The sequence below is a fragment of the Mobula birostris genome, chromosome 1 (genome assembly GCF_030028105.1).
Source record: "Mobula birostris isolate sMobBir1 chromosome 1, sMobBir1.hap1, whole genome shotgun sequence".
Classification (NCBI taxonomy): Eukaryota; Metazoa; Chordata; class Chondrichthyes; order Myliobatiformes; family Myliobatidae; genus Mobula; species Mobula birostris.
In genome coordinates, this window is record NC_092370.1 from 12398388 (window position 1) to 12418733 (window position 20346).

The 20346-nt window shown below is 44.2% G+C and overlaps 1 protein-coding gene across 4 annotated transcripts in view; it reads left to right on the forward strand.

Annotated features, from left to right (window-relative positions):
* Positions 1 to 20346, forward strand: part of stac (SH3 and cysteine rich domain) — a 180082-nt gene that overhangs the window by 91711 nt on the left and 68025 nt on the right. For all 4 annotated transcript variants that reach the window (XM_072252510.1, XM_072252503.1, XM_072252527.1 and 1 more), the window contains exons 4-5: positions 15219 to 15300; positions 15920 to 16029. In XM_072252510.1, the coding sequence (XP_072108611.1) occupies positions 15219 to 15300; positions 15920 to 16029 (192 nt within the window). The remainder of the gene's footprint in view (positions 1 to 15218; positions 15301 to 15919; positions 16030 to 20346) is intronic.

Sequence of the window (20346 nt, forward strand, 5' to 3'; positions counted from 1 at the left end):
CCAAAGACTTTTCTTGGCTCCTTCTGGCTTTCCTAGTCCCTTTCTTGTGTTCTTCTCTGGCTTCTTTATAATCCAAAAGGGCTCTGTTTGACTCTCACTTCCTTAGCTTAACATACTTTTCCTTTTTCTTCTTGTTAAGTTCATCACCTCTCTGGACATCCAAGGTTCTTTTACCTTGCCATTCTTGTCCTTTCTTCTGGCTGGAACATACCTGTCCTGTACTCTGTGCAGCTGGTCTTTAAACATTCTCCATATATTGGACGTGGACTTGCCCAAAAACAGCTGTTCCCAATTAGCTCTCCCTGTTTCCTGCCTAATGCTCTCGTAATTTGTCCTGCTCTAATTTAATACTCTCCTACAAGGTCCATACTTATCCTTATCTAAAGCTATCTTAAAATTTAAGGAGCTGTGGTCACTGTCCCTTACCTGCTCACCCACTGAAAGGTCAGTCACCTGGCCAAGCTCATTACCCAACACCAGGTCTAGTACAGCCCCTTCTCATGTTTGACTATCTACATTTTGACTTAAAAAACTCCTCCTGGATGCACTTAACAAATTCTGCTCCATCTAAACTTCTTGCACCCAGTTGGTATAAGGGAAGTTGAATTCTCCCAAGACAACAACCGAATTGTTTTGACACCTTTCCTTAATCTCATCGTAAGCGTTACTTCATTCTCCTTTCTTCTGTCTGTAACCTTTTATGCCCTGACTAATCAAGAACCTATCAGTCTCCGGCTTAAATACACCCAGTGATTCAGCCTCTACAGCTGCCTGTTGCAACACATTGCACAGATTCAGCACTCTCTGGTTGAAGAAATTCCTCTTCATCTCTGTTCGAAAAGGATGCCCCTCTACTCTGACGCCGTGCCATAGGAAGCATGCTCCCCACGTCCATGCTCTCTAGGAGTTTCAACATTCGATAGGTTTCTTTAGATTACCCTCATCCTTCTAAATTCCAGTGAGTACCTCACCTGTTGCTAAGGATGAGTTAAACATCTCTGCTAGGGACCCTGCAATTTCTGCACTTGCCTCCCACATTGTCAGGCCCTGGGGATTTATCTGTTCTAGTTTGCCTCAAGGCAGCAATCACTCCTCTGTAACCTCCTTACGGTCTATATCTTCGCTGATGCTTTGCCTTACTATTATAGACTCTGCATCTGTCTCCTGAGTAAATACAGATGCAAAAAATCCATTTCCAGTCCCCTCATCTCTTTTGGCTCCATGCATAGATTATCACTCTGTCTTCCAGAGGACTAGTTTTTTCCCTTGCAATCCTTTTGCTCTTAATATATCCGTGGGAGTCCTGAGGATTCTCCTTCACTTTGACTGCTAGAGCAACCTCATGTCTTCTTTTAGACCATCTGATTTCCTTCATAAATGTTCTCTTGCATTTCTTATATAGTACTTTATAAGCACCTCATTTGTTTCTCCCTTCCTATACCTGCTATTGACCTCCTTTTTCATAACCATGGCCTCAATATCTCTCAAAAACCAAGATTCCCTAAAACTGTTATCCTTGCATTTTATTCCATGGTCCTGCTGACTTATCTAACTTAATGCTTTCTTATTGTCTATATGCTCAAGCGTTTCAGTCCGCTGTGAATCATCCCACAATTACCAAGGTCCTTTTCTCTGGTGAATACTGAAGTAATACTGAACCACTCCACTATCTGTTCTGATGCTCTGCTTCCCATCCCATTAAAATACACACTTAAAGCAATCAGTCCCAAATGCATAAAGGCTTTTTCTACTGCGGTTTTGTATGACTGGAACTAGAGGTCATGGATTAAGGGTGAAGAGTGATTTGGGAGTTGGTGCACTTGTTGCGTTTTTGTTGGATTTTTGTGTGGGGGAGCGGGTGCATTTCATGTGGGTTGGAGGGGTGTTTGGGACCCAATATTCTTGCTGTGTTTTGTGCGGGGGATTGGGCTTGGGGGGTGGGGGTGGTTGATAATCAGGTTGCTGTTCTTTTTTGTGCAGGAGGGGTGGGTGGGTTTACTGTTTCTCTCTAAACTGACTTCCATGGTTTTCTTGGTTTTGTGGCTACCTGGAGAAGAAGAATCTCAGAGATGTACACTGTACACATATTTTGATAATAAATGAAGCTTTGAAAGGTGATACAGTGGCTTGCAAAAGTTTGGACACCCCTGGTCAAAATTTCTGTTACTGTGAATAGTTAAGTGAGTAGAAGATGAACTGATCTGCAAAAGTCATAAAGTTAAGGATGAAACATTCTTTTCAACATTTTAAGCAAGATTAGTGTATTATTTTTGTTTCGTACAATTTTGGAGTGGGGAAAAAAAGCACCATGCAAAGTTTGGGCACCCCAAGAGATTTGAGCTCTCAGATAACCGTTACCAAGGTCCCAGACCTTAATTAGCTTGTTAGGGCTATGGCTTGTTCACAGTCATCATTAGGAAAGGCCAGGTGATGCAAATTTCAAAGCTTTATAAATACCCTGACTCCTCAAACCTTGTCCCAACAATCAGCAGCCATGGGCTCCTCTAAGCAGCTACCTAGAACTCTGAAAATTAAAATAAACGATGTCCACAAAGCAGGAGAAGGCTATAAGGAGATAGCAAAGCGTTTTCAGGTAGCCGTTTCCTCAATTCGTAATGTAATTAAGAAATGGCAGTTAACAGGAATGGTGGAGGTCAAGTTGAGGTCTGGAAGATGAAGAAACCTTTCCAAGAGAACTGCTCGTAGGATTACTAAAAAGGCAAATCAAAACCCCCGTTTGACTGCAAAAGACCTTCAGGAAGATTTAGCAGACTCTGGAGTGGTGGTGCACTGTTCTACTGTGCAGCGACACCTGCAGAAATATGACCTTCATGGAAGAGTCATCAGAAGAAAACCTTTCCTGCGTCCTCACCACAAAATTCAGTGTCAGAAGTTTGCAAAGGAACATCTAAACAAGACTGATGCATTTTGGAAACAAGTCCTGTGGACTAATGAAGATAAAATAGAATTTTTTGGCCGCAATGAGCAAAGGTATGTTTGGAGTAAAAAGGGTGCAGAATTTCATGAAAAGAAAACCTCTCCCAACTGTTAAGCACGGGGTGATCATGCGTCAATCATGCTTTGGGCTGGTGTTGCAGCTAGTGGCATGGGGAACATTTCACTGGTAGAGGGAAGAATGAATTCAATTAAATACCAGCAAATTCTGGAAGCAAGCATCACACCATCTGTAAAAAAGCTGAAGATGAAAAGAGGATGGCTTCTACAACAGGATAATGATCCTAAACACACCTCGAAATCCACAATGGACTACCTCAAGAGGTGCAAGCTGAAGGTTTTGCCATGGCCCTCACAGTCTCCTGACCTAAACATCATCGAGAATCTGTGGATAGACCTCAAAGAGCAGTGCATGCAAGACGGCCCAAGAATCTCACAGAATTAGAGCCTTTTGCAAGGAAGAATGTGTGAAAATCCCCCAAACAAGAACTGAAAGACTCTTAGCTGATTACAGAAAGCGTTTACAAGCTGTGATACTTGCCAAAGGGGGTGTTACTAAGTTCTGTCCATGCAGGGTGCCCAAACTTTTGCTTTGAGGCCTTTTCCTTTTTTGTTATTTTGAAACTGTAAAAGATGGAAATAAAAAAGTAATCTTGCTTAAAATATTAATGGAATGTGTCATCTTTAACTTTATGCCTTTTGAAAATCAGGTCATCTTTTACTCGCTTAGCTATTCACAGTAACAGAGATTTTGACCGGGGGGCCCAAACTTTTGTATGCCACTGTATGTGCTGTAGTGTTCCATGACTCTAAAACTCTAAATGCTTCACATACGTTCCCAGGATCATTTTTGTGAACTTCCTCTGGCCCCTCTCCAGTTCCAGCTCATCTTTCCTTTGATATGGAGCCCAGAATTTATCATAATATTCCAAATGTGGTCTGATCATTGCTGTATACAGCCTTAGCATTACATGCTCGTTTTTATTTTCTCGTCCTCTTGAAATGAATGCCAGCATTGCATTTATCTTCCTTTTCACACTGTTTATAATAAAAGGTTTGTGTACTTATCACCCAATTTCATTTTTGCCATGTTATTTGTGCCTATCACCAATCACCACAAGAAGATGATAGGAGAACATGAACTACATTCGTTCTTGCTAGCGGCTTGCTTAACCTGTTCTGAGACCATCTGAGAGACAAGCCTGTTGGTGTTACACAGCAGATTCTGCAGACACTGGAAATCTAGAGCAACATGCACAAAATATTGGTCAGGCAGCATCTGTGGAGGAGAATGGACAGTTAATGTTTTGGTCCAACTTGAAGAACGTTGCTTGTCTATTTCTCTCAATAGGTAGTGGCTGAGTTCCCCCAGTGTTGACAGCTTTATAGTCACTTAAACCTTCCATTTTAATTTGACAATTAAATGCAATCACTAATTCTTTTTAGTAGTTAATTTCAGTAAATAAGTTGCTTCAGATTCTTTACATGAAAATCAGAAGCACAAATCATATTGTAAGAATCTCCATTGCAATGAAAATTCTCAGTGGGAGAGCATTTTGGAGATAGTGATCACAATTCCATCTCCTTCACCATAGCATTGGAGAGGGATAGCAACAGACAAGTTAGGAAAGCACTTAATTGGAGTAAGGGGAAATATGAAGCTATCAGGCAGGAACTTGGAAGCATAAATTGGGAACAGGTGTTCTCAGGGAAATGTACGGCAGAAATGTGGCAAATGTTCAGGGAATTTTGCGTGGTGTTCTGCATAGGTATGTTCCAATGAGACAGGGAAAGGTCGGTAGGGTACAGAAACCATGATGTACAACAGCTGTTGTAAATCTAGTCAAGAAGAAAAAAAAAGCATACGAAAGGTTCAAAAAACTAGGTAATGATAGAGATCTGGAAGATTATAACGCTAGCAGGAAGGAGTTTAAGAATGAAATTAGGAGAGCCAGAAGGGGCCGTGAGAAGGCCTTGGCGGACAGGATTAAGGAAAACCTCAAGGCATTCGACAAGTATGTGAAGAGCAAGAGGATAAGACATGAGAGAATAGGACCAATTAAGTGCAATAGTGGAAAAGTGTGTACGGATCTGGAGGAGATAGATGAGATACTTAATGAATACTTTGCTTCAGTATTCACTACGGAAAAGGATATTGGTGATTGTAGAGATGACTTATAGCAGATTGAAAAGCTTGAACATATAGAAATTAAGAAAGAGGATGTGCTGGAGGTTTTGGAAAGCATCAAGTTGGATAAGTCACCGGGACCAGACGAGATTTACACAGGCCACTGTGGGAGTTGAGGGAGGAGATTGCTGAGCCTCTGGCAATGATCTTTGCATCATCAATAGGGATGGGAGAGGTTCCAGAGGATTGGAGGATTGCAGATGTTGTCCCCTTATTCAAGAAAGGGAGTAGAGATAGCCCAGGAAATTATAAACCAGTGAGTCTTACTTCAGTGGTTGGTAAGTTGATGGAAAAGATCCTGAGAGGCAGGATTTATGAACATTTGGTGAGGCTAAATATGATTAGGAATAGTCAGCATGGCTTTGACAAAGGCACGTCGTGTCTTACGAGCCTGATTGAATTTTTTGAGGATATAACTGAACACATTGATGAAGGTAGAGCAGTAGATGTAGTGTATATGGATTTCAGCAAGGCATTTGATAAGGTACCCAATGCAGGGCTTATTGTGAAAGTAAGGTTGCATGGGATCCAAGGAAACATTACTTTGTGGATCCAGAACTAGCTTGCCCACAAAAGGCAAAGAGTGGTTGTAGACGGGTCATATTCTGCATGGAGGCTGGTGACTAGTGGTGTGCCTCAGGGACCTGTTCTATGACCCTGACTCTTCGTGATTTTTCTAAGTGACCTGGATAAGGAAGTGGAGGGATGGGTTAGTAAGTTTGCTGATGACACGAAGGTTGGGGGTATTGTGGATAGTGTGGAGGGCTGTCAGAGGTTACAGTGGGATATTGATAGGATGCAAAACTGGGCTGAGAAGTGGCAGATGGAGTTCAACCCCAGATAAGTGTGAGGTAGTTCATTTTGGTATGTCAAATATGATGGCAGAAAATAGTATTAATGATAAGAATCTTGGCAGTGGGGAGGATCAGAGGGATCTTGGGGTCCGAGTCCATAGGACATTCAAAGCTGCTACGCAGGTTGACTCTGTGGTTAAGAAGGCATACGGTGCATTGGCCTTCATCAACCGTGGGATTGAGTTTAAGAGCTGAGAGGTAATGTTGCAGCTATATAGGACCCTGGTCAGACTCAACTTAGAGTATTATGCTCATTTCTGGTCACCTCACTACAGGAAGGATGTGGAAACTATAGAAATGGTGCAGAGGAGTTTTACAAAGATGTTGCCTGGATTGGGGAGCATGCCTTATGAGAATAGGTTGAGTGAACTCGGCCTTTTCTCCTTGGAGAGACAGAGGATGAGAGGTGACCTGATAGAGGTATATAAGATGATGAGAGGCATTGATCATGTGGATAGTCAGAGGCTTTTTCCCAGGGCTGAAATGGCTAACATGAGAGGGCACAGTTTTAAGGTGCTTGGAAGTTGTTACAGAGGAGATGTCAGAGGTATGTTTTTTTATGCAGAGTGGTGAGTGTGTGAAATGGGCTGTCAGCGACGGTGGTGGAGGCGGATACGATAGGGTCTTTTAAGGGCCATGGGTAATCCTTGGTAATTTCTGAAATAAATACGTGTTTGGCGCAGCATTGTGGGCCGAAGGGCCTGTATTGTGCTGTAGGTTTTCTATGCTTGTATGTTTTTACAGTTGCTGAATTTAAGGAATATATTTACTTCTAGAGGGGAACACCTGGAACAAGCCCCATTTGCACATCTCAAAGATAAGCAGAGATTGCTTTTCCAATGACCTGACTAGTTTGTGGGGTTCCTCCTTTCTGTTCTCCCGTGTTCTGCTTGCTTCTCCTATCAGATTCCTTTTTCCTCAGCCCTTTATTTCCCCCACCTACCACCTCGTGATCGTCCCCTCCCCCCACCCACCTTTATTCCCCCTTCCCTAGCTTCACCTATCTCATGCCAGCTTGTATACCTTCTGCCCCTCCTACCCTTCTTATTCTGGCTTCTGCCCCCTTCCTCTCCAGTCCTGGTGAAGAGTCTTGGCCCGAAATGTCAACTCTGTGTTCCTTTCTATAGGTACTGTTGGAGCTTACAAAGGATTGTAAGGACTGTTGAGGGGATTATTGGGGTCTCCCTTCCACCCATCAGAGATATTTACAGGAGCATTGTATACCCAGGGCCTTTCATCTGTCCAGCAATCTCTTTGATCCCTTACCAGCAGGCAGGAGGTACGGTAGTGTTAGGAAAAGAGCTGTTAGGATGGGAAGCAGCTTCCTCCCCCAGGCCGTGAGACTACTGAACTCCCTGCCACCACCCAGGTCTTATCGCACGTGAAGTGCCGGTAACGTTATACTGTTTACTTTTAACTTGTGTCGTACATACACCTCATTACTTGATCAATTATTTGTGGTGATGTTGCTTTAGGTGTTGTATATGGGAGTTATATGTACAGCATTGTGCTTCTTGATCTGGAGGAATGTTGTTTTGTTTGGCGGTATACGTGTGTATGGATGGATGGCAATCAAGTTGAACTTGATCCTGCTGAGTTCCTCCAGCATTTTGTGTGCATTGACCTGACTAATTTCCTCCGCCTCCTACTGAATATTCATCACGGCCACTTTTCCAAAGTCTCGCAGTGTACTAATCAGCTACCTGATTAACCTTTGCAACATCACCTCAACAATGATGCAGCCTAGAATGCAAAAATATTTTCTAGCTGTGAAACTTTCTGAGCCATTCCAAGGACCTGACAGGAGAAAAGCAGAAGTGCCTTTCCACATCTCCTGCAGCTTGGTGTGCCAAATGAGATGTTGGGCGGATTGGAGGCCTCTCAAAGTCTGGCACCACAGCAGCATGGCACAACGGCACTACACTTCAGGGCGTCAGAGTTTGGAGTACAGTTCCGGCACCCTCTGTAACATTTGTACATTTTCCCCGTGTGTGAGTGTGTTTCCTCCGGTGCTCTGGTTCCCTCTCACATTCCAAGGACATACTGGTTAGTCGGTTAATTGGTGATTGCAAATTGTCCTGTGAATTGGCTGAGTTGCTGGGCTGCCGGATCTGCCTGTTCCATGCTGTATCTCTAAATAATAAAAAAAAATAAATTTATTATCAAAATAACCTACAAAAAGCATACATGAGCAAATACTGATAGCAACCAATGTGCAGAAGAAGGCAAACGGTGCAAATAATGGATTTCAATAGGTACATTTATGTCAGAGTAACGTACATACAATATACATCCTGAAATTCTTTTTCTTCGCAAACATCCACGAAAGCAGAAGAGTGCCCCAAAGAATGAATGCCAGTTAAAACGATAGAGCCCCAAAGCACCCCCCAGCTCCCCCCTCCCATACACAAGTAGCAGCAAGGCAATGACCACTCCCACCCCAACCGAGCACTTAAGCGTGCAGCAAAGCATCAATAAAGACACAGACTTGCAGTACCCCAAAGACTGCTCGTTCACCCGGTAATTCGACATACCACAGGCTCTCTCTCTCTCCCCCTAATAATGGGAAAAGAGATGTCCCTATTTCATAGTGAGAGGGGAGACAAAACAAACAACTGGCTGATTTACGATGTTAAGTCTATTGCTTCACTTTTTCTGAGCTCTGTGCCAGAGGGGCAGCCCCAGAAAGGCACAGATCTCTGGACAGACGACCTCCAGCAGCTAACCTGCTGCTCCCGATGTTCTGTGTTCTCCTGCGACACTCCAGTCAGGGGCACTGGACGAGAACCAGCACATCTCTACGAAAATCTGGAGCCCTGAAGGTACGATTGCCTTCCAGGCCGCGTCCTTGGAATATCGAAAAGTGGCCGGTCCTGAGTCCCATGCCCGCAAAGGACCAGAGTCAGAGTGCAACTCCAGATCAGGGTCTTCAAAAGAACCTTGAAAAAGAAAAAAAGAGATATCAAAGATAGAAATAGGGCTGTTTCTGAAGTTGCAAGCAGAGGAGTCGCCGTTTAGTGCCATATTTAAATAATATAAATATATTGTTTGATAAAGCATTCTTGTTCATTTAAATAATTCATTACGGGATATATGTAGAAGTACGTTAATGGCATACGTCATCACGCTACCACGTCATAACGAAGTGCGTCACTAAAGTAAAAAAAGAAACTAAGACATGTATTCCCTGCTCTGTGTTTTCTTTCAATTAATTATATATATTGGAATTACATAATTTAACAGTGATGGTGAGTAAATTTTAAACAAACTCAAGACGTCTACTTACCTGTTCAAGCACAGCGAGACTTCTGAGTTAAAAAAAAAAATGTGCAGCAAGAAACAATCAAGTAAAAAGCAGTGCCACACATGCTTCTTCAGGAAAGAATGGTCGGCCAAGTTAAAACAAAAAGCAGAAAACAGATAAATTCACAGGTTCATTATCATTGAGTACCAGATGATAATAATCATTAAAAAAAAATCAAAAATGGCTGGCTACATTGGAAAGATAGCTATATTTGATTCCACAAGATATTGTATGTTGAGTGAGTTGAGCCATACTTTAAAGCAACTGGAATAGCTGATGAGAACTGAGTGCCAACTTTGCTGATAGCATTGGGTGGAAGAGTGTATAGTATACTTAGAAGCTTGACTCACCAAGCAAGCCAGCCAAACTGAACTTTGCTTTGCTGATATCACAAAAATAATACAGGAACATTTAGAACTGAAGCCATTGTTGATTGCAGACTGCTTTAGCTTTCATAAGTAGAATCAATAGGAAGGGAAGTCCTTTTCAGCGTATGTGGCTAAATTGAAGAAGTTGTCTGAGCATTGCCAGTTCAGTGATAACTTAGTGATGGATTGAGAGATTGTTTAGTTTGTGGAATCTTACAAGAAAACATTAAAAAATGTCTTCTACCTGAAGCACAACTTACATTTAAAAGAGCAGTTGAAATAGCTGTATCATTGGAAACAGCAGGCAGAGACATAATTGAGTTGCAGTCAGGAATGAAAGTGAACGTGAACAAAATCGCAATGTCTAAACAGAAACGGGCCTCGCTGTGACAGCGGCTCACGTACAACAGACCAATGCAGGTATAAAAGCAAAACTTGCAGAAAATGCAGCAAAGTAGGATGCATACAAAGAGCATTTTGGGCAGACAAAATAAGTGGACTGCACAGGGAAGAGAAAAAGATAGAAAGTCATGTTGCAGTTTCAAAAAGAGCACTAATCTGCATGCTGTTGATGAAAAATGGAACAATGATGAGAGTGACACTGGACTGGATAGCATTGAGATTTACAATGTGAAACTAACAAGAGACAAGCAATATGCCTTACACCAGAAGTGAACGGTAAATTAATTAAAATTCAATTGGATGCTGGCTGGGCTGTTTCAGTCATTCCATAAAATGAATTGGAACAGCTTTTCAAAGATACAGAACTGAAGCCTGCAGATTTACCCAACTAAAAACCTTTACTGGAGAAAAGATAACTCCTGGGGGAATGACATTTGTAACCATGAAGTACAACAACCGGCAGGTCACATTGGGATAGTATGTGGTAAAAACAGGAGGGCCAGAATTGTGGTGTCATGATTGGCTGAGACAACTATAACTTAATTGGAGATCCATCCACCATTTGCAAGCCACATTCTCTGTAATAGAGTCCACTGAAAGCAGATTAAGATAGGTACTGAATAATGCCACAGCAATGTTCAAGGATGGCACTGGAAAACTGAAACATATTAAGGGTCAAATAATGTTAAATGAAAATGCCACACCCAAGTTTTGCAAAGCCTGTCCATTTCTTTATACCATCCATGATAAAGTAGCCAGTGAGCTAGATCAAATGGAGGCTGAAGGAATTGTTTCCAAGGCTGACTGGAACTCACGAACAATATCGGTGGTCCCGGCAGCCAAGAAGAATTGGTCTGTCAGGACCTGAAGTGATTTTAAGTCACCATCAACCCAGTACTGGAAGTAGACCAATACCTTCTGCTCAGAATAGAGGGTATCTTTGCAAACCTCTCTTAAGGAAAACATATCGGCAATTAGACTGAGCAGAAGCCTACCTACAGATAGAGATGGAAGTAGAGTCCAAAGTGTTTTTCACCACAAACACTCACAAAGGTCTTAATCATTAAAATAGTTTTAATTTTGGAGCAGCATCTGTACCTGCACTTTGGCAGAAAGCTACAGACCAGGTGCTGTAGGGCTGTGACGTGGATAACATCATTGCTACTGGTAGGGATGACAAGGAACATCTCTGAAATCTCAAGGCAGTGCTACAAAAATGAGAAGATTATGGGTTCAGAGCATGAACCAAGCATGAATTCTTTAAACCAAGCATCACTTACCGTGGTCACACTGTTGGCGCACAGTACGCAAGTGTGCTGAGAAGCTTCAAGCAGCGCTGGATGCTGCTAGGCCAGGATTTCTCAATTACTATAATGTGACCCTGCCAAACCTGGCTACTGTGCTTTGCCCCTTGAACTCATTTACTGCAATCAGGAAGAAAAGACAGTGGACAAAGTTGTGTGAGGTTGCTTTCCAAAATGTAAAGGAAGTGGTTATGTCGGACTCTGCCCTCACACATTATGAATCACACCGTACAGTGAGCTTTGCCTGTATCTTCTTGCCTTAGGGTATAGGTGCAGTCATGTCATATGTTATGAGTGATGGAAGTGAACACCCCATAAGCTATGCTCCCTTACAGCTGAAGAGAAAAATTGCGCATAGATTGACAGAGAGGTCTTGAATCCGGTTGGGGTGTAAAACATTTCAACCAGTACTTGTATGAGAGAGAGGTTACCCTCATTACTGATCATCAGCCACTAGCGTCCATTTTCAGTCCACAGAAGGGTGTTCTGTTAACAGCAGAGCGAATGCAGAGGTGGACTCTGTTTCTGGGTGAACGCAACTACAAGACTGAATTCATGAAGACAACTCATCATAGAAATGTGGACACGAAGAAATCTGCAGATGCTGGAATATCAAGCAACGCACATCAAAGTTGCTGGTGGACGCAGCAGGCCAGGCAGCATCTCTAGGAAGAGGTACAGTTGACGTTTCAGGCTGAGACCCTTCGTCAGGACTGACTGAAGGAAGAGCTAGTAAGTGATTTGAAAGTGGGAAGGGGAGGGGGAGATCCAAAATGATAGGAGAAGACAGGAGGGGGAGGGATGGAGCCAAGAGCTGGACAGGTCATTGCCAAAGGGGATATGAGAGGATCATAGGATGGAAAGCCTAGGGAGAAAGAATGGGGGAGGGGGGAAGCCCAGAGGATGGGCAAGGGGTATAGTGAGAGGGACAGAGGGAGAAAGAGGAGAGAAAGAAAAAAAAAATAAATAAATAATGGATGGGGTACGAGGGGAAGGTGGGGCATTAGCGGAAGTTAGGGAAGTCCATGTTCATGCCATCAGGTTGGAGGCTACCCAGACAGAATATAAGGTGTTGTTCCTCCAACCTGAGTGTGGCTTCATCTTTACAGTAGAGGAGGCCGTGGACAGACATATCAGAATGGGAATGGGACGTGGAATTAAAATGTGTGGCCACTGGGAGATCCTGCTTTCTCTGGCAGTAAGAGCGTAGATGTTCAGCGAAACAGTCTCCCAGCCTGTGTTGGGTCTCGCCAATATATAGAAGGCCACATCGGGAGCACCGGATGCCATATATCACCCCAGCCGACTCACAGGTGAAGTGTCGCCTCACCTGGAAGGACTGTCTGGGGCCCTGAATGGTAGTGAGGAGGGAAAGTGTAAGGACATGTGTAGCACTTGTTCTGCTTACAAGGATAAGTGCCGGGAGGGAGATCGGTGGGAAGGGATGGGGAGGATGAATGGACAAGGGAGTCGCGTAGGGAGCGATTCCTGTGGGAAGCGGGGGGGGAGGGAAAGATGTACTTCGTGGTGAGATCCCGTTGGAGGTAGCGGAAGTTACGGAGAATTATATGTTGGTCCTGGAGGCTGGTGGGGTGGTAGGTGAGGACAAGGGGAACCCTATTCCTCGTGGGGTGGCGGGAGGATGGGGTGAGAGCAGATGTGCGTGAAATGGGAGAGGTGCATTTGAGAGCAGAGTTGATGGTGGAGGAAGGGGAGCCCCTTTCTTTCAAAAAGGAGGACATCTCCTTCGTCCTGGAATGAAAAGCCTCATCCTGAGAGCAGATGCGGCGGAGACAGAGAAATTGCGAGAAGGGGATGGCATTTTTGCAAGAGACAGGGTTCGTAGGCTTATAGTAGACATCAGTAGATAAGCTGTCTCCAGAGATAGAGACAGAAAGATCGAGAAAGGGGAGGGAGATATTGGAAATGGAACAGGTAAACTTGAAGGCAGGGTGAAAGTTGGAGGCAAAGTAATGAAGTCAACGAGCTCAGCATGCGTGCAGGAAGCAGCGCCAATACAGTCGTCGATGTAGCGAAGGAAAAGTGGGGGACAGATACCAGTATAGGCTTGGAACATGGATTGTTCCACAAAGCCAACAAAAAGGCAGGCATAGTTGGGACCCATACGGGTGCCCATAGCTACACCTTTAGTTTGGAGGAAGTGGGAGGAGCCAAAGGAGAAATTATTAAGAGTAAGGACTAATTTCGTTAGACGGAGCAGAGTGGTGGTAGAGGGGAACTGGTTAGGTCCCAAAAAGAAGCGGAGAGCTTTGAGACCTTCCTGGTGGGGGATGGAAGTATATAAGGACTGGACATCCATGGTGAAAATAAAGCAGTGGGGGCCAGGGAACTTAAAGTCATCCAAAATTTCAGACTCTACTGTCAAGATGAAGCCACACTCAGGTTGGAGGAACAACACCTTATATTCCGTCTGGGTAGACTCCAATCCGATGGCATGAACATTGACTTCTCTAACTTCCGATAATGCCCCACCTCCCCTTCATATCCCATCCGTTATTTATTTATTTATTATTTTTTTTCTCTTTCTCCTTTTTCTCCCTCTGTCCCTCTCACTATACTCCTTGCCCATCCTCTGGGCTTCCCCCTTCCCCTTTTCTTTCTCCCTAGGCCTCCCACCCCATGATCCATTCCCTTCTCCAGCCTTGTATCCCTTTTGCCAATCAACTTTCCAGCTCTTAGTTCCATCCCTCCCCCTCCTGTCTTCTCCCATCATTTTGGATCTCCCCCTCCCCCTCTCCCTCCCACTTTCAAATCTCTTACTAGTTCTTCTTTCAGTTAGTCTTGATGAGGGGTCTCAGCCCAAAACGTCGACTGTACCTCTTCCTAGAGATGCTGCCTGGCCTGCTGCGTTCACCAGCAACTTTTATGTGTGTTGATAGAAATGTGGATGGTTTGTCCTGTTTACCTTAGGAAAAGGAAATGTCTGAAAAATTTACAAAAGGAGACACTCTCCTTGATGTGCTCTTCCTAATGCAAATCAAAAGACTCCCTATTATACTGAGATGATCCAAAGGGAAACCAGAAAGGACCCCACACTTTCTCAGGTCTACTTGACCTCCCAAAATGGACGGGAATGGGGAAGCTCCAGTTCCCCCATTTACCAGTGTCTGGATAAACTTGCTCCTGACGGAGGCTGCCTTATGTGGAGATTAGAGTTGTTGTACCATCCAAGCAGAGAGCTAATGTGTTGGAGGAGCTACATGCGGGTCATCTAGGTGTGGTCAAAATGATAGCATTGGCTTGAAGCTTTGTCTGGTGGCCTGAGATAGATAAGAAAGAGATTGAGCAGATTGTCATGCACTGTTCGGGATGTCAACACGTCAGGAAGGAAGTGTCCCGAGCTGTCAGAAGCACCTCCTGCAGTCTCAGAGCCTCCTACAACCACCACAGAACTTGAGATTGTTTCATAGCCACAAGTCTCACCTGCCAAGCAGAGTAATCCCACTTGCCAGGAAAGTAGCATGCCACCATGTCATAAGCACATACCTCTAAAACAAAACTAAGACACATGTTCCCAGCTTCATGTTTCCTTTCAATTGGTTTTATGCCTTGGAGTTCCAAGGCATAATAACTGTTCTTGCTGGGATGGTGGTAGAGGCAAATATGTTTGTACATCAAGGGCATTTAAGAAACTCTCAGATGGGCATATGGAATTAGAAAGACTGAGGACCACATAGGTGGAAAGGGTTAGTTTGATCTTAGAGTAGGTTAAAAGGTCAGCACAACATCGTGGGCCAAGTGGCTTGTACTGTGGTTTACTGTTCTATGCTATAGATTATTATCCCAGTAACAGATGGTCACACGCTTTCTCTCTGTTGATAGCCAAAGGGATTCCGACGGTACTACAGCTCCCCATTGTTAATCCACGAACAGTACGGGTGTATCAAAGAGGTGATGCCTATTGGTAAGTAGTTATTCATTATTTGGAATGGATAGACGTCTGGTTTATTTGTGTGGCTCACTGCTGCATTTCCTTCGGCTTTGCCAAAGCAGCAAATTTGCTGGATGAGGCCAAGATTGGGGGCGTAGTGGACAGCGAGAAAGACTGTCACAGTTTGCAGCGGGGTCTGGACCAGTTGGAAATATGGGCTGAGAAAATGGCAGATGGATCTTAATGTGGATAAGTGTGAGGTGTTCCACTTTGGGAGGACAAACCAGGGTAGGTTTGACAGGGTGAGCGGTGGGGCATTGATAAGAGTGGTAGAACAGAGGAATCTGTGAATACTGATCCACAATTCCTTGAAAATGCTGTCGCAGGTAGATAGGGTTGTAAAGGAAGCATTTGGCACATTGGCCTTCATAAATTAATGTACTGAGTCCAGGAGTTGGGATGTTATGTTGAAGTTGCTTATTACGTTGGTGATGCCTAATTTAGAGTATTGTTTGTAGCTCTGGTCACCTACCAACAAGAAAAATTAAATAAGGTTGAAAGAGTGCAGAGTAAACTTACAAAGAGGTTGCCAGGATTTGAGAATCTGAGTTATAGGAATAGGTTGAACAGGTCTGTTTATTCTCTTTTGAAGCTTGTACCAGTAAGATTGACCCAGTGTACGAAACGCTGCGGTTCGGAACCTCCCTGGCTCAGAGGTCCAAGAAGTCAGGCACAGGATCAGACTCGCCGCCACACACTTCTGTAAGTAACCCACTGGGCAACAGCATGTGATTCATTGTTAAACTACTGTTCAGTAACTTGGGGTTACCTCAGCAGGAAAACCACGCCTCACCTCTTGTAGGAATTTAGTTCCTTTGTTAATGGTTGATCTGCTGCAGTTTTGAGGTCTGGATGAAGGAATATGTCCCCCTAATTGTAACTACTCTGCATTGGCTTCCTGTGTCTTTTAGAATTGATTCGAAAGTTCTCCTACCTGTTTTTAAAGCTTTCAATGGTCTCGGACCAGAGCACATCACAGAACTGCTTTTCTTTTATAATTCCTCCTGCACTTCATCTTCTGCCGGTCTTTTAAATTTAAACAATTCCCCTCAGATGAAAATTGGCAGGTTAGCTCTTTGAACTTTGCTGCTAAACTGTGGGACTCAATACCAAAAAACTATAAGGGATTCAGACTCAGTTGACACTTTTAACTGCCAGATCAAAGCCCATTTATTTAACCTTGCTTTTATCTAGCATCTTTTTGTCCTTTATTTTCATGTTTGCACTTTATCTCATTGTAAAGCGCTTTGAACTACATCATTTGTATGAAAAGTGTTCTATAAATAGGTTATTATTATTCTTATTATTACTAGCTACGGGCTATAGATATCTGGATAATGTGGGCTTTTGGATTTCTATCCAGTCCAAGTTTTCTGATACACTGAGCCAACAGTGAGCATATGTTGATAGAAGCTCAGAATCGGGTTTAGTATCACTGGCATACTGTATGTTGTGAAATATGATGCTTTGCGGCAGCAGTACCATGCAATATATAACAACAACAACTATAAATTACAATAAGGATTATATAAATATAGAAACCATATAAATCAAAATATTAGTGAAAAAGGAGAGCTACAAGAGAGGAAAAAAACATTTGACGTAGGGCAAGATGCCACCCTCTTGGATGCAACGACCACTCCGGGTCCAATCAAAGGTGTGTTTGTTCGCCTTGTATATATTCTCTTATGATTGCAAGTCACTGCTGGATACTAAGAACATTGAGTACTGCACGATTGTCCCATCAGCGAGTTCCTATTCCGTAATGTTGCTGTGTTGTCTGGACTTGTCACGTGCGGTTGGACGACGTGCAATGTGATTGATTGTATTAGACGTTTATATTGTGATCACAAGACCCTGTTGGACATGGCTAACATAGAATACTGGAAGTCCAGTTTACTGGTTCACTGGTGGGAGCAATGGCATTAGGGCTGTGCTGCCTCAGTTGTGGCAATGACTAGGCCTGGGCTGTAGGGTGCCTGCTGTGGCCGACCAGGACAGGAGACACTGAGGCAGTGTGGGGCACGCTAGAATCCGTACTTGGGATGTTGGCTGGTGCTTCCCATTGGTACTGCTGTCCAGTGTTCGCTCAGTGCTGCCCTCCAGTGTCCGTTAGGTGGAACAACAAGCTTGACCAGGACAACTTGCGGAAACACGAGGAATTCTGCAGATGCTGGAAATTCAAGCAACACACATCAAAGTTGCTGGTGGACGCAGCAGGCCAGGCAGCATCTCTAGGAAGAGGTACAGTTGAAGTTTCGGGCCGAGACCCTTCGTCAGGACTAACTGAAGGAAGAGTGAGTAAGGGATTTGAAAGTTGGAGGGGGAGGGGGATATCCAAAATGATAGGAGAAGACAGGAGGGGGAGGGATGGAGCCAAGAGCTGGACAGTTGATTGGCAAAAGGGATATGAGAGGATCATGGGACAGGAGGCCCAGGGAGAAGGAAAAGGGGGAGGGGGGGAAAAGCCCAGAGGATGGGCAAGGGGTATAGTGAGAGGGACAGAGGGAGAAAAAGGAGAGAGAGAAAGATTGTGTGTATATAACTAAATAACAGATGGGGTACGAGGGGGAGGTGGAGCATTAGCAGAAGTTAGAGAAGCCAATGTACATGCCATCAGGTTGGAGGCTACCCAGACGGAATATAAGGTGTTGTTCCTCCAACCTGAGTGTGGCTTAATCTTTACAGTAGAGGAGGCCGTGGACAGACATATCAGAATGGGAATGGGATGTGGAATTAAAATGTGTGGCCACTGGGAGATCCTGCTTTCTCTGGCGAACAGAGCGTAGGTGTTCAGCAAAACGATCTCCCAGTCTGCGTCAGGTCTCACCAATATATAGAAGGCCACATCGGGAGCACCGGATGCAGTATATCACCCCAGCTGGCCACACATTTTAATCCCACATCCCATTCCCATTCTGATATGTCTGTCCACGGCCTCCTCTACTGTAAAGATGAAGCCACACTCAGGTTGGAGGAACAACACCTTATATTCCATCTGGGTAGCCTCCAACGTGATGGCATGAACATTGACTTCTCTAACTTCTGCTAATGCCCCACCTCCCCCTCATACCCCATCCATTATTTATTTATATACACACAATGTTTCTTTCTCTCTCCTTTTTCTCCCTCTGTCCCTCCCACTATACCCCTTGCCCATCCTCTGGGTTTTTTCCTCCCTCCCCCTTTTCTTTCTCCCTGGGCCTCCTGTCCCATGATCCTCTCATATCCCTTCGCCAATCACCTGTCCAGCTCTTGGCTCCATCCCTCCCCCTCCTGTCTTCTCCTATCATCTTGGATCTCCCCCTCCCCCTCCCACTTTCAAATCTCTTACTAGCTCTTCCTTCAGTTAGTCCTGATGAAGGGTCTCGGCCTGCAACATCGACTGTACCTCTTCCTAGAGATGCTGCCTGGCCTGCTGCGTTCACCAGCAACTTTGATGTGTGTTGCCAGGACAACTTACCGTCAATTCTACAGTCATGCCACTCAGGGACTTAGTCTATGATTTTTTTATCTTTGTGACTGTATGTTTTTCTGAAATTGTAACCATTAGTGCTATTTGTGTTATGTGTAGTGTGCTGTTTGCTGTTGGTAATGTGTTTTGCGCCTTGGCCCCAGGGGAATGCTGCTTCATTTGCCTGTGTTCTTGTATTGATTGAATGGTAATTGAACTTGAATTCCATTGGTTCATTGTCCATTCAGAAATCGGACGGCGATGGGGATGGAGCAGTTCCTAAAACATTGAGTGTGTGGCTTCAGGCTCCTGTACCTCCTCTGTGATGGTATCAATGAAAAGAGGGCATGTCGTGGGGATGAGGGTCCTTAATGATGGATATCACCTTTATGAGGCATCAACTGGGTCATTGGCACTGTAATAGCATTACACTAACCACTACACTCCTGTGCTGCCCATGACTACGGCGCATGGTACTCCCAGGTGCTCTCCTGTCCAAGGACCAACCAGGCTTGAGCCTCCTTAACTTCCAAGAGTGGATGAGATCGAGCATTTTCAGGCTATTATGGACATAAAGTCTTATTTTGGTGTTAGAGAAGCTGCTGCAGAGGGTTCTTAGGGGAAAACAGACTGGGAACTGTAAGGTAGTACAGAAACATGAGGGAGGAGCACATCATTACTGTGTAAGTAGGTACATATTGTAAGCAGAAGGGATTAGTTCAGATCCCAAATAGTAGTAAGGATATAGCCTACAAATTACAATGGGAAATAAAAATGCATGCCAAAAGGGCAATGTAGCAATAGTCATGGGGACTTCAATTAGGCAGGAGGAGAGAGAGCAGCGTGGCGCGCGGCGCGTGTGCAGCCCTCCGGTGAAAAATGATATCGTATCCGTTAAATAGAGGCCGTGGACAATTCTGATTTGATGGAGAGGGACGTGAAAACACAGAGGAACATCTGGAAAAATTTCTGAAACGCTCGTTTGTTGCTGTCATTACTTTGCGGTTGGGAATCTTTTTGGAGGGAAGGCCTCAAAATCCCCGGCTTTGCCTGCTGTTGGCGACTGAGAAGGAGGTTGAATTGTTCGGACAGATGTGGCGCTCAGTACTCGGTGTCGGAGAGCTGATCAGAGCTTGAAGTTTTCAGATGACTCAGAGTCGGACCATGGTCGGGTATGGCAGGGAGAGTTTTTCTTCCTTCTCCTGTCTGCGTGAGATGTGGGACATTTGAGAGACTTTGAACTTTTACTGTGCTCATGGACTTCTTCATCAAGTTATGGTATTGTTGCACTGTTGTAACTATATGTTATAATTATGTGGTTTTGTTAGTTTTTTTAAGTCTTGGTCTGTCCTGTGTTTTGTGATATCACACCGGAGGAAATATTGTACCATTTCTTAATGCATGCATTACTAAATGACAATAAAAAGAGGACTGCGTGTCCTCATATCTAATATGCAGGTAGATTGGAAAAATCAGGTTGGTGCTGGATTACAGGAGGGGGAATTTCTAAAGTACCCACGAGATGGCTTTTTAGAGCAGCTTGTGGTTGAGCCCAACAGAGGATC